Raw genomic sequence first — 15,120 nt, 5'->3', positions numbered from 1 at the left:
CACTTTGTTTAAGACAAAAAAGATTCTTGCACGTATTTATTCCATTTTTTTTTTATTTATGTCAATGGCATAAAAGGGTTGTTTCACTTTAAATCACTTCTGGGGTCATTTTAACATAAACATCTTCTGGGGGATTTTGTGTGCAGCCCAGATAGTTTCTAAGTTGCTTGATGACTGATATTGTCCTTCTAATGCGTTAAGGGGACAGTCATTTTTCAATTACTTTATCTATCTTTGTTTCAATTTCCAACCAGGGAGGTGTGTTTTCAAGGAGTCTAACATGGTTAACATGGAGTTTGAAATAATGAAGTTGGATAGGTTTATATAGGAGTGAGGTGTGTCTGATCAAATTAATGTCAAAATAAAATATCTAAATATAGAATCAAGCAACTTAAAAGCCGTTGGGGTTGCACATAAAAGCCTAAGTAGATGTTAAAATGATCGCATAATTGTTTTAATTTGAAATACCCTTTACGAAACATGAGTCAAAATTGTAATTGTTACATCTCGTATTCTGGTAATACACAAGTAAATTTATTTTGGATTGATCATTGATTGATCATCCAATTACATGAATACACAATAACAGAATGTTGAATTATATGACCAAGAAATAAAGCTGGCACTCCTTGGAACCATAATACTTTCCTTGTGTATGCCATGTTGTTTAAGTTAAATTTCCCAAATAGGCCCAGCATACAAACATAAACATATTTACATACAGACAACAAAGAAATAGCCAACGCATTGTGAGCTTGTATAGGCTATTTTCTCTCTGTGTGTGTGTGTGTGTGTGAGAATAATAAGTATATGGGGCTTAAATGGATGAACGGAGACATTCAACGGTGGCTGCATCAGGACTCCCATTGGATCACATTATCTAACTAATCAAGAAGAATGAGGAACTAGAAGAGTTTCCATAGACTGCCAAGCATGGAAAATGCTTCTATCATCCTTGTATCCGTACGGTTAACCAGGTGACTCGCTCACAATTTCCATGAAAACAGCCCATTTAAAACTGTGTTGCTCATTGCTGCCAACAGCAATATATTTGATTTAGAAAGAGATCTGGCAATTCCTTTGTTCTATTGTAAAAGGATAAGCAGGTCACCAGGTTTGGTCTAGTTAGTATATTCTGATCTCCATTCTCCATAAAGCTGTTGCCATTTTAACAGCTTTTCTACTCTATGTCTATTAACATAGTAACACACAAAAAGCCCACACCTGATCCCCAGTATAATGCCACTTCTACTTTAAAAAGTGCAACTAGACCACTTCAAAAACATTAAAATAATAATAATTAATAAAGATTTATTCACTCAAATTCAAATGTCACTTAACAGGGCATCAGTGACCCACCTCATCCAACCCCCCACATCTTCCTCCTCCTCCTCCTCCTCTATCTGCCTTCCAGGGCCTTATCTCTGGCGATCACAGCCTCATCAAACTTAATCATGAGCGTGGTGCCCTTGTGCCAGTGAACTGTAACCTTGGCAGGGAAGCCACTGTGGGTGAGGATGGCTTCTATGATGCCGCCGGTGAACGCTGCACAGTTCAGGGTGCTGTTGTCCTTGGGTACCGAGATGTAGGAATTGACCAGGGGTTCCTTCTCTATGATGTAGTAGGTCTTGTCGTCGTCGTTGGCCTGCTCCAGCTTGTCTGCCTCTTTACCAAACAGCGATCTCCACACAGACACCTGTGTGGACCATTGAGCAAAGAGGAGGAGATCGTTAAAGTCAGGCGTTTTCTTTTAGTATAATGTGTCATATAATCCCATATGGGATGGGCCAAAATGGAAGGATTGTTAATGTCAGTTGTTTTCTTTTTGTGTACTGTAAAGTGTCATATAATCCCATATGGGATGGGCCAAACTGGTGGAATGACAGGAAAATAAAAATGTCATTAATTCGTTCATATACTTGTGAGGACATCAAAAGCATTTTTCATGTTTTTGGATAATTATGGGCTATTTTTTTACTTAATACAAGAAGAAGAAGTAGTAGTAGTTAAGATTTTTACCATAAAAACAACAATTCCCTTGTGAAGACAATAGTCCTCGATCGCATCGATTTGAAATTCCCCAAAAGACCTTTTATAGCCCGACAGACAGACAGACGTCTCTCTTACCTTGATGAAGAGTAGTATGTTGAGTATTTTGGTTTCCCTCTTGCCATTCTTCTCTCGCAGAACCAGCACGTCCAGCAGGCTGGCACCCACCCCCTGGCCCATGTCCGCCAGGCGGGCCTGCAGCTCGGACACAGAGTAGACCCGGCTCTGACAGTACTGGACCATCTCTGAGAACAGCAGCGCGAAGGCGCTCACCGATACCTCGGTCTTGGGTCGGGTGAGAGGCCGCTCCAGGATGGCAGACTTCCCCCTCGTGAAGCGAGTCTCCATGTTTCTAGGATGATCTAGTGATAATAATAATATGAAATATTATTAAAAATGTTTAATAAAAATGTTTTTACATATTAAAATATATTAAAAATAATAACATATAACTCAGTTAAGCCTGTCACAATTATTACATAATCGCCTAATCGCAATTATTTGAGATAATCTAATTATTTTTGCATAATAATCGTTTACATGTTGAGAAAGGTTCATACATTTTGAAACATTTTATTTTTTAAATGTGGAAATAGCAGATCTTCAATCAGTCAATCAATCAATCAATCAATCAAGGTTCATACATTTTGAAACATTTAAAAAAAAATGTGGAAATAGCAGATCTTCAAGCTCACAACGTGTCACCATGCGACGCATTGTGAGCTTGTAGATCGGCTATTTCCACTATTTTGTAACATATCTTTTTGTATAAAATATCAAATATGGGATATTTTGGCCATAAATAATACATGTTTTCAGAGCTGCCAACTCTCACCCTTTGAGAGTGAGAGTCACGCAATTTAACCTCTTCTCACGCCTCACGCCACACTTGCCATTTCTCACGCTTTTCCCCCCCTCTCACAGCAAAAAAAAAAAAAAAGAGCAATCGGGTGGAAAACGGAAGCCTCGTCCTAAAACACACTGCCACCCTTTTTTCGCGGACCGTGGCCGCCGCATTAGACCGGGGGCGAGGGTGTTTTAGGACGACTTTTCCATATTTGTGGTTGGTGCGCTGCGCTGCGCGATGGGATAGACTGCAGCCACAGTTCACATGACGCTCGTCTGTCACTAATACAAACCAATCAGAGGCAGCTTAAGGCGGGTCATTGCGTCTCTCTAGCCAAGGAGAAGGATTTAAGGAAGCACAACACTTTGGTGGAGAAATTAAAAAAGTATACAACGTGAAACGCCGACCGACGCGTCTGTGTCAGCGCCTCAATATGCCGTGACTGATTCTGAAGCGGGTCAAACGGTAGATCACTTAACCACCTCCTTTTTACAAACACATTATCTTTACAAATCATTTTATTTTGATGAAATGGTGGGTCTGACTACATGAGACTTAAACGTTACACAGGCTGCTGGTGAGCAGCATACATGTTGCTGGTGGTTCTACAAACTGTGACTAGCAGTGTTAGTCAAATCACTGGTTCTCAACCTGTGTGTCGGGACCAGGGACCCACAAGTCCCAGGGGGGTCCCCACGTAATTTTTTTGTTTGGGGGGGGGGTCCCCAGATGACAGTAAAGTGACCATTTTTTTAAAGACCTTTTTAATACAAAAAAAAGAAGGAAGAAATGAAATTTTAAATAGCATTACTGCATGAAAAGTAATCAACAAACAATACTATAGGAAATTGTAATTTGTGAAAATAGCTGATCTACAAGCTCACAACACATCATATCTCGGCATGTTGGGAGTTTGTAGATCGGCTATTTTTACTCTTATAGTGTGACACTCTTGTATGATGAAGTAGGGCAGTGGTTCTCATACTTTTTAATTTCATGGACCCCCAGTTTAATAAGCATTAGCCCACGGACCCCCATTTGATACCTCTTTGCTATCTCTGGGACCCCAATCTATACTAAGAAATCCTAACTCTGAGAGTGTACAAATGGAACACTCATAGTTAAAGTCATGTAACTCCTCAAGGACCCCTGGGGGTCCCCGGACCCCAGTTTGAGAACCGCTGAAGTAAGGCATTCATTTATGAAAAAACATAAAGTTGAAATATGGAAATACAAGGTTTCGGCCTGACAGCGAAGATATATATATGATTTAAGCATTTGCATTTATCCATCAAAACATTATGTTTATTTGTATTTATTCATTTCCTTCACTTGCTGACGTGCTGCTGCGCAACAGGGAAGATATCCGCCAGGCCAGGTGGCCCTACCCAGGCCCATGAAATTGATAGGCAGTCTACAGTAGCCAATTAGAATGAAATCTGCTAAAACTGACTCATACACTAATACAGAACCATATATAGGCAAAATATTGTCTCTGACTCTCTGTCGGTTGGGAAAACTGTTTACCTTTTATTTTAAAACAATTTCAAATGGTGAAAAAAGCCAATCTACGAGCTATAATTATTAAAAATTAAGAAATACTATATTTTAAATAGTGAAAAATACAGAAAATAGGGGAAAATACATAAAATCTCTAATCTGTGATTCTAATGTGATTAATGTGACCCCTACAGTCAGTGAAGTCCAGGGCTGAATGTGACAAATATTGAGACAAATAGGCTATAACCCAATACATGATTTTATGAAATAAATGGGTTATATTTTACAGATACAGTAGTTACACTATTCTTGTACTATATTAAAATTAAATCATCCTTATTTTAGTAAATATTAAATTTATTAAATTCATTATTTCCGTGGACTTAAAAATCATCGTTTTATTTGATGGCCTTCTTTTTGATTGGCCTTTATTACAGGCCCTACCAGCCTGTAGGGGGAGGTAGAGAGTCACATTATAATACCAGCCTGTAGGGGGAGGTAGAGAGTAACATATTATAATACCAGCCTGTAAGGGGAGGTAGAGAGTAAAATTATAATACCAGCCTGTAGGGGGAGGTAGAGAGTAACATTATAATACCAGCCTGTAGGGGGAGGTAGAGAGTAACATATTATAATACCAGCCTGTAGGGGGAGGTAGAGAGTAACATATTATAATACCAGCCTGTAGGGGGAGGTAGAGAGTAACATAGTATAATACCAGCCTGTAGGGGGAGGTAGAGAGTAACATATTATAATACCAGCCTGTAGGGTGAGGTAGAGAGTAACATATAATACCAGCCTGTAGGGGGAGGTAGAGAGTCACACATTATAATACCAGCCTGTAGGGGGAGGTAGAGAGTAACATATTATAATACCAGCCTGTAGGGGGAGGTAGAGAGTAACAAATTATTATACCAGCCTGTAGGGGGAGGTAGAGAGTAACATATTATAATACCAGCCTGTAGGGGGAGGTAGAGAGTAACATATTATAATACCAGCCTGTAGGGGGAGGTAGAGAGTAACATAGTATATTACCAGCCTGTAGGGGGAGGTAGAGAGTAACATATTATAATACCAGCCTGTAGGGGGAGGTAGAGAGTAACATATTATAATACCAGCCTGTAGGGGGAGGTAGAGTCAAATATTATAATACCAGCCTGTAGGGGGAGTTAGAGAGTAATATATTATAATACCAGCCTGTAGGGGAAGGTAGAGAGTAACATATTATTATACCAGCCTGTAGGGGGAGGTAGAGAGTAACATATTATAATACCAGCCTGTAGGGGGAGGTAGAGAGTAACATATTATAATACCAGCCTGTAGGGGAGGTAGAGAGTAACATAGTATAATACCAGCCTGTAGGGAGAGGTAGAGAGTAACATATTATAATACCAGCCTGTAGGGGGAGGTAGAGAGTAACATATTATAATACCAGCCTGTAGGGGGAGGTAGAGAGTCACATATTATAATACCAGCCTGTAGGGGGAGGTAGAGAGTAACATTAGTGGTGCACGATAAGTATCGGCCCGATAATTATCGGTCCGATATCAGGAATTATGACGTCATCCCGATAGACCCGATAAAATTATTTATCCCGATAATTTACCCCGATAATATATAATATTTGTCAGCTGTGATCTGCATGGACTTTCTCGGTTAGACACCGTTGTGTGGAGAAGTATAACTCTCTCGGTTAGACACCGTTGTACTGGAGAAGTATAACTCGGTTAGACACCGTTGTGTGGAGACTCTCTCACACAGCAGGACAGCCCCTCCCCTCCCCACACACACACAGCGACGCTAAACACACAGAGAGAGAGAGAGAGAGGAGAGCTGGTTGAGACCTGGTCTCAAACGTGTTACGTCTTGGATAGACCACTGTCTGGAATAATAACTGATCATCATACATACAGGTCTACTACTAACCTTTGATGCTGTTGTCATCTTAAATTGACCAGCTAAAGTAACATTTTAGACTCCAACTTGCTTGGAGATCAGAGTGGTGTGGTGGATGCGTTTAAGGCATGTTGCCAATCATGAATCAGCTGTGTAACATTAGCAGGTTAACGATGGCTCGTTGAGGCTGTGCATTTGACCCTGATTTGACCACACAAAAGCACTAATTAATGGCAGCTGTAAGTAACCGGTTGTCTGTCGTCTGTGTCTTGTGTATGTTTAATAGCCAATTGAATGTTTTCTGTACCCTAGAGCAGTGGTTCTCAAACTTTTTCATGTCAAGGACCCCCAAATTGACACTTATTAGCCTGCGGACCCCCATTTGAAAATATATGCCAGGGACCCCCATAAGAGAAGATTTTTTACAGCTCTAGCAGTGATTCTCAACCATTTTAATTTAGAGGACCCCCAGTTTGACATGCATTAGGGCTACAGACCCCCATTTAATGGCATTTCTATCACTTGGACCCCAATTTCTATCGTAAAATCTATGTTAATTTAACTCTGAGAGTGTACAAATGGAACCAAATGGACCCGTCAGAGTTACAGACCCATAAGGGTCCATTTGGTGCCTAATCTATCATTTAGCTGGGGACCCCCTGGAACTCCCTCAAGGACCCCTGGGGGTCCCCAGACCCCACTTTGAGAACCAAAGCCCTAGAGATATCAAGTAATTCCCTCTCCCTTATGCTAAACTTAAAGTGACTTCTAAGGTTACTTCTCCTCAAAAAGACAACTTTATTTTCCTTTCTCAATGACAAGCATATTATTATTGCATATTTGTCTTCATTATTTCTTGAATTCCTATTTCTTTAGTTGCCAATAATTCAACTGTAAGCCAGTGTTTCCAGTCTTTTATTGCTACACAATAAATAGTAAAAATAAATTCTACATTCATAAATAATACAAAATAAAATAATAATAATGATTAAAATGTTCTATGATTAAATGTATTCTATTGTTCAAAGCTATGTTAAATCCACCTTTGCCCACTACTAGTATTTCTTACCATAAGGTGTGCTAATACTACAGATTCATATACATTTGAAAACATTTTTTTTAGATTTTTTAATATGTATATATATTTGTATTATCGGTTATCGGTATCGGTATCGGTCTTGAGAAGCAGGAAGTTATCGATATCGGTATCGGTTTCAAAAAAACAATATCGTGCATCCCTAAGTAACATAGTATAATACCAGCCTGTAGGGGGTGGTAGAGAGTAACATATTATTATACCAGCCTGTAGGGGGAGGTAGAGAGTAACATATTATAATACCAGCCTGTAGGGGGAGGTAGAGAGTAACATATTATAATACCAGCCTGTAGGGGAGGTAGAGAGTAACATAGTATAATACCAGCCTGTAGGGGGAGGTAGAGAGTAACATATTATAATACCAGCCTGTAGGGGGAGGTAGAGAGTAACATATAATACCAGCCTGTAGGGGGAGGTAGAGAGTCACATATTATAATACCAGCCTGTAGGGGGAGGTAGAGAGTAACATATTATAATACCTTTGCTCTAAGTGAAACCTGTGTCCAAACCCAATGTTGAATAAATGTGACTAACAATAGCATAATGTAGTCGTGTTTTTCATCAGAATTAATGAATAAATGCAATTATTAACACTATATAAGCATGAGGGGGCCGACAGGGAGAGCAGCTGGCATGGGGGTGAAGACATCAGTCTTAATGTTAAATTCCTCTAAATCAGCGTTAAAAAGGGCCCTTTTTAAATTTTGGGCCCCCAAAATTTTTTCCGCCGCCGGCCGAACGCATTATGACAGTTAAAGTCTCACTCTTACAAATTTCTGAAAGTTGGCAGCCCTGATGTTTTATTTTGATTATTGGTGTCGGTCATTGTCAGTCATTTCTTTGAGTATTACAGTTTTTTTGTCATATATGGCCTAAAAGCCACACGATTAAATCGTTAATCGCAATTATTTGTATGACAATGAATCGTCAAGAAAATGTATAATCGTGACAGCAATAAACTCAGTCAGCAACAGCAACGATTAAAAATGCCCTGCGTTACGTTAGCCCTGATACATGACTGATCATGACAGTAATGGATGAACTTCAATCTGGTGTTTGCACTTTCTCCATTTGCGGCCCGTACATCTACATAAACGTTCAGATTTCAAATATAAAGTGCTTACCCCATGGCCACGGATGTTACAATTATGTACGGGCCCTCCGAAGTACCCGTACGTTCCGTATTGTTCAATAAAAAGCATTTGAATCCAATTGGTGGCTATTTTCTCATAGAGTTGTAATGTATCAGAGTGCAATACACCTCCCAACCAATAGGGTCGCGTAGTCGAAAGCATGATGAAGAAAATTCGGAGAAGATGGCCACCGATCGGATTAAAATGCTTTTTATTGAACAATACGGAAGATACGGGTACTGTACAAAATTGTAACATCCATGGCCATGGGGTAAGCACTTTATATTTGAAATCTTAACGTTTATGTAGATGTACGGGCGGGCTGTAAATGGAGAAAGTGCAAACACCAGGTTGAAGTTCATCCATAACCGTCATGTGAACCATGGCTATGTGTTCCGTTAGCATCTTGCTAGCCTTAGCTTGGTGTTGTTTACATAAAGAAACAATGCAATTCAACTTTAGCAAAAGGCTATTTGAACAAATCATTTGCTGTTTATTTGATCAGTTGGCATTATGCATTAAACTGAAGATAAAACAAGGCAGAGGTTTTACTTACTTACTTAAACGAATATACACTTCCAAGCTTTAATCCAATCCAATGTTTTCACTTTACTTCCTGATCCCGGTGTAAACGTCACAGTCACGTGGCATAATTTCCATCGTGACAGAGATATGACAGTATCTATCAGTGTTGTTTTTTTTACTTAAAAAAGTATCAATACCACAAAGCATAAATACTCAATTTCAATTACAAGTCTGGTATTCAGAATTTACTTGTGTAAAAGTACAAACATATTGGCATCAAATTGTACTTAAAGTACCAAAAGTGCATGGAAAGTGCTCATTATGCAGAATGTCCCATTTCGCATGTTTTCAAATGTATCTTTTGAAAATAGCAGATTTACAAGCTCACAATTAATGCGTTGCATCGCATAGACTATTTTAAATGGCCAAAATAGGGTTGAAGTCAAATGGTTAATCACAGTTAATGCATGTTTTGTAATAATAATACAAATCTACAAAGGAACTAGTAACTAAAGTTTTTAAATAATTGTAGGCTAGTGGAGTAAAAGTACAATAAATGGTGCATTTACTGAATACCTTACAAATTCTGAGGTGACCAGAGTCTTATTTAATTTTACAATTGTCATTATGTGGAAATTAATTGTTTAACTTTATATTCTTTTCAGTTTTATTGTTAATTCTGGGATCTATTCTGAGATTTCAGAATGTGAGGTCTAGGCTATAGGCTAATGATGCTCAATTGTTGGTGAACTGCAATGTTGTGAAATGTCATTTTTGTACAGTGTATTTCCTTGTAGCCCTAACTAACCACTAAACAAATAAACAGATCAATACAAGTCCAATGAGCTGGTAAAAATTAACCACAGGTCTGCTGTATCTTCCATTTGAATTGTTAGTGTCGAACACTATATGGAAGACTTTAAGTAGCCTATAAAGAAAAATGTAGAGTGAATGTGACATAAGATATATACAACTTTGAAGAATGTATTTGGAAACTTCATAAAGTAGGCTAAACTAGAAGACCTGAACTACTTTTTCTTCTATGACACACTTTAACTTTGGGCTAATCAATATTTGGAACCATCAGTGTACAAAGAGTAACCCACCCACTTTCCTCCTCTGGGACACAATACTGCAAATACACACGTACACAGTCTGTGAAGTTGCAAAGAGAGTGATCTACTGCCCAACGGAACGTTTCGGAGAGCCTATAGAAGATTGTTACAAATTCCTCCATGCCTTACACTGAGTTATTGAGTAGTGGGGTGGGAGACAATCTCATCGTAGTTGTCTAGGTCAATAATCTTTAAGATTAAGCTTTTTTTGCACTTCCTTTTTAGTATTTTCAATCACAGAGCCGAAAATGAGTTGCAGTGGACATTGGTTCTTCCTTATCCTGACTGTATCGTGCAACAGTGTCTACAGCGGACCGACAGGTAATTTCAGTTCATGTAAACCGTTTTACAAGTTTTATAGGATCAACTATAATATTTATAATATGATTTATCTAAATATCATTTATTTATTATAGTATGTGCTACTTCATTGTTAATGTTGATTGTTGTCTACCTAAAGCAAACAATTACACCAATATTCATAATTTCTGTACTTATTATTGGTGCAATAATGTTTCCCTGTCAAAATGATTGCAAAATTAGTGAAACACTTATGTTCCACATTAACAAGACAATGTTATGTTTATTTTATTTCAACTCCCTCGAGATATGTGACATATATAATCTGTAAAAAATATTTTGGAAGAGCTTGATAAGTGGCATATGAAATTACACCATTCAGGTTCACGTACATTGTACAATTCTGAGTGTTAGTTTAGCTCCCTTATGGATTTAATTAATATTCAGGATTTTGCAGTGCAGTGAGGCAAACGTCTTCATTTAATGTCCTGCTATACTTGTTTTTCTCTTCGTCTCCATTGTCTCTGATGTCAGGGCCAAGGTTTCACCTGCGAAGCATGGAGAGTTTCATCAGAGCTGTGGCACAGGTTGAAGACTCAAACCCAGGCCTGCCCCCTCTTGCCCTGGTCAGGGCCCTGCGGAGGACAGCAGGTCACGATGACGCGCTGACCATCCATTTCCTGGGTGCCTCTAACAACAACAGTGACATCAAAACACTTGAGTCAGCCATCCTGAATTGCTCAAGCTTCAGCTTTTTTGATAAGGCCATGTATCATACTGTGACTAACCATGGAGAGGAAAGAGGCGTAGTTCTTGTCCCAGATGGCACCACTGTAGCCCTAGCACCCTTACTGCTAGGAATTGAGGCAGGACTGAAAGGTAAAATGGAGGGTACGCCAGCTGTGGGGATTGTCCCACTCACCTTAGCCAGAAATCTAGGCCTGTCCTTCCTCAGCCTCCAGGATTTCCCACCTGCAAATCGCCTGGGTCCTGATGGCTGCTGGGACAATATGACCCATCCTCAGGTGTTCAAACTGTCTCGTCCACCTTCTCTGGCCACTGATGCTCTGATCAATGGGGGCATGGATGGAGTTATCCTGGGCACCGACATCAGCAATCTGCCTGACTCGGAACAACCTCAGAACCTAAGTCAGATCTTGAAGGGATACTACAGTTATGCTCTGCAGGAAGGGAAGGGCCTTGATGATATATCTAGCCCCATTAGCCCAAGGCGAAGGCAGATCTCCAGATCCATTCTAGAACCACTTGATCCGCAGAAGGAGGTGATGGAGACGCTAGCTTTGGTCTGGAAGCTGGAGCAGACACAATGGATTGCCTTTGATGACGGAGTGGAGAAATCTGTGAAAGCCGGATTGCAGCAATTTGCCCACAAATATTGGGGTACGTTTTTGGCACAGATTCATGCAAATGTTTCCTGGTCACTCTGATAGAAACTCTAACTTGGAGTCTGGAATGTATAAGAAAAAAACAATGTATTTACCGGGTTTGAGAGTGGCTTCTTATGATGATGATGATGATGATGATTATTATTATTATTAGTAGTAGTAGTAGTAGTAGTAGTAATAGTAGTAGTAGTAGTGGTAGTAGTAGTATTTAGAAATGGTCAATTGTGCAGTGTTGTATTTCTGATGTAGACATAGAGACATGTACATCCACCACCTCAGTAAACAAAACCCACCATCTTCTCCTCCTCTACCCAGACTGCCCTCCCATCATCCATCGGTGTCAGTGGGGGGCAGAACCTTTCCGGGACACGCCTATCCCAGTGTCGCTGCCGCTTCGCTTCTTGTACATCCACCACACCTATGAGCCTTCCTCACCCTGTTTGTCCTTCCCAAATTGCGCCAGAAACATGAGGTCAATGCAGCGCTTCCACCAGATTGACCGTGGCTGGAGTGACATTGGGTACAGGTAAACAGGAACCAAAAACTGTCTGTAATAATGCAACTGTCAAATTAGACTGTAGGCAAACCACATCGGAGTAAATGGCATGGACCCTAGTCAACAAACGATAGGGTAAATGGACAAGTAAATAGAGTGCAAAGAAATCGATTGCTACAAAGTAGGATACCAAAACATCAAACATAGCATTTGTCTAAACATGCTGTCTAAATAACATACAGCAATACAGTTTGTCTGTCTAAATACGATACATAGCATGTGGGAACAAGTAAGGACTATACATCTGCATAGCATAACTAGAATCTATTGAAAGATTTTCAAGATTTTCGAATTTTCGGACTGTGGTGAAAAATGGGAATTGAGTGCAGTCCCAAGGGGGAGGTCATTCTATAGCTTGGGATCCAGGAGGGAAACAAATTCCAAGAATACTCCAAGAATATTGTAGGGAAGAAAGGGACAGACATCATGTTAACTGGTGGGAAGGGGTGTAGTGTAGGTGTAGGGTGGATAATATCCTGGGGCAGTTATTTATATACTGTTGCTTAAAAATGTTCTAATCAAGATCCTTGAGAAGTATTGTTAGAAAGCTTGTAATGTATCTGTTATCTGTGTGCCATTACTCACTCTGTGCCCATAGCTTTGTGGTTGGCTCTGATGGCTATGTCTATGAGGGCAGGGGTTGGAAATACATGGGCAGACACACCAGGGGGCACAACTCCATCGGCCACGGCGTGTCAATCATCGGTAACTACTCCTCCGCCCTGCCATCTCGCTATTCCATGGACCTGTTGCGCCATCGTCTCATCCAGTGTGCCGTAGATGGAGGGAGACTGACTGCCAACTTCACCATCCATGGACATCGACAAATGGTGAACTACACCTCCTGCCCGGGGGATGCCTTCTATGCAGAGATCAGCAGATGGGAACACTTCAGGGTATGAAAATACATTCTGAACAGATTTGTAGATTAACAACACTTGGTATTATGGTGAGGCAGATGAGCATGTGCAGAATTGGTTTTGATTTCTATCATAGGGCTTACTGGTCAGGGCTAGAGAGAACATTGCGCTATGCTCCCCTGGTGAAACTCCATGTGAAACGGAGGAGGCATGTGGTTGTCTATTACTTCCGCAGTGGAGGTTGTTAGCGACAGGGACCGGTGGAACGCAGTACACAGTGGGAATTGGAAATGTCTAAATTGATTGGGGAGTGTGAGGGAAAATAAAAATAAGAAACGTATCTAAAAATTCATCTTAAAGTACCTGACTCTATTCACACATAACTCTACCTCTTAAGAAAACAAACCTCTGTTGAAGCAGGATTAGTCTCAAAGTTTCTGAAACCATGGCTTGGAGCGAATAGGGGGTCATGGTCCTGTTTCAGGTGGGTACCATATGAAAGAGTACCAGTAGACTACATTTTAATGTAAATTATCCTCATGGTGAGACTTTGATTTGTGGCATAACATCTAAAAGGTCAGACTTCACCGAAGCAGCTTTTAAAATGTTGTTTAATACTTAAAGGGCACTGAAGACAGTATAGTGTTCATTCAGGGATGTTTTCTGAAAGAAAAGGTCACCATAAGATCTAAAGACAAAATAAATGCAGCTTTCAATAGAGCTGTCGGTTTTAAACAAGTCTGTCTAATAGAAACTAAGGTTTTACAGGAGGTCATCATGCTTACATTTATGATTAGGCACATAATAATATAAATGGTACTACTGAGCGTCAGTGTGTGTTGGGCTTCCTAAAAACTGATAAGGTATCAGTAGAACAAAGTTGAGTGGGGAAGTGGTGCAGACACAGTAGGTAGAACATTGGAATCAGAGGGTCCTCTATTCGATCCTCTGTACCTTGAGGCTTCATCTCGAAGTGTCTCTGGACAAGACACGTAACCCCTAATTGCTCACCTGAGCAGCACACTGCTTGGTAAAATGTAGTCTCGCGTTGGCATACGATCAGAGATCTCCGCCTATATGTCTGGTGAGGTGACATGTAAATTCACCAGTGCATCAGGTTGAAACTGGTTAAGGATCTTTGAACTAAAAGCCTCTTGAATAACTCAGCATACATTATACAAGATAGGTAATACTATAATCATTTAATTTCCTGTCTTATAATTTTTCAGGAAAAAGACTCTTCAAAAGCAGAAGAATGAAAAAAAGAATGAATAAACATATTTTTTTGCGAATATGTGTTTTCTCAAGTTTATTCATGGACAATTTTGGGGACCCCCCCTATCCCCCGGGGACCATCAGGCCTATCCAGTGAGCCAGTTCAACTTGGGAGACCCCCGTCAGCCTAACACACAGCAATGCACCACATGGAAGCTTTGGAACAACCAGAGACTTTCCTCGCTACTCCTACCCACCTATAAGCGCTCATCCTGGGCATAGAAGCCACCGGAAAAAAGCAGATCTACAAACCCCCCCACGTGTGGCCCATAACTAATGATATATTAACTTTGCTTAAGCAATAGTGATTTCATCATTCATTAACAGGAATTAATTATGAATTCATGATAAATTAATAGTGAATTCATGTAAGAGTTCATCACTAATTAAGCGTTAATTAAGCATTAATTACGTGATCCGATGTTGTAATCCTATCACCTACTGTAGTATAAATATGGGTAGCCCTATTAGATGTCAAGACAGTATGGTGTCTGTACTGTTTTAGTTAAATGATGAATCAATCCCCTCTACAGGCTCAAGAGCTCACTTCGCAAGCTGTGGG

The 15,120-nt window shown here is 40.0% G+C and overlaps 2 protein-coding genes across 4 annotated transcripts; one reads left to right on the top strand and one right to left on the bottom strand.

Moving 5' to 3' along the window:
• Positions 1–31: 31 nt before the first annotated feature.
• Positions 32–9,155, bottom strand: trappc5 (trafficking protein particle complex subunit 5). Of its 3 annotated transcripts, none has more exons than XM_080454490.1 (3): positions 9,082–9,155; positions 2,128–2,411; positions 32–1,696 (listed from the first exon to the last, which is right to left on the bottom strand). In XM_080454490.1, the coding sequence occupies exons 2-3, from the start codon at positions 2,395–2,397 to the stop codon at positions 1,400–1,402; spliced, it is 567 nt and encodes a 188-aa protein (XP_080310616.1). In that variant the 5' UTR covers positions 2,398–2,411; positions 9,082–9,155; the 3' UTR covers positions 32–1,399. The 3 variants fall into 3 exon arrangements, with proteins under 3 accessions (XP_080310616.1, XP_080310617.1, XP_080310615.1); XM_080454491.1 differs by having other exon boundaries at positions 9,088–9,153; XM_080454489.1 differs by having other exon boundaries at positions 9,078–9,151.
• On the top strand, positions 8,683–13,325 carry LOC308104153 (N-acetylmuramoyl-L-alanine amidase-like; the record flags this gene model as incomplete). Its single annotated transcript, XM_080454476.1, has 5 exons — positions 8,683–8,792; positions 10,387–10,482; positions 10,996–11,862; positions 12,183–12,393; positions 13,022–13,325. Exons 2-5 carry the CDS (start codon positions 10,410–10,412, stop codon positions 13,323–13,325), a joined length of 1,455 nt encoding a protein of 484 aa, XP_080310602.1. The 5' UTR covers positions 8,683–8,792; positions 10,387–10,409.
• Positions 13,326–15,120: the final 1,795 nt, after the last annotated feature.

Source organism: Gymnoscopelus braueri (genome assembly GCF_963280865.1).
Source record: "Gymnoscopelus braueri genome assembly, chromosome: 2".
In the NCBI taxonomy this organism is placed as follows: Eukaryota; Metazoa; Chordata; class Actinopteri; order Myctophiformes; family Myctophidae; genus Gymnoscopelus; species Gymnoscopelus braueri.
Note: the sequence above shows the minus strand (reverse complement) of the source record. Positions and strands in the feature narration are given on the sequence as shown.

Coding starts and splice junctions, on each gene's coding strand:
- trappc5 (XM_080454490.1), bottom strand. CDS start 2,397: ATGGAGACTCGCTTCACGAGGGGGAAGTCTGCCATCCTGGAGCGGCCT. Junction 1,697..2,127: donor ACATACTACTCTTCATCAAG/GTAAGAGAGACG, acceptor TGGTCCACACAG/GTGTCTGTGTGGAGATCGCT.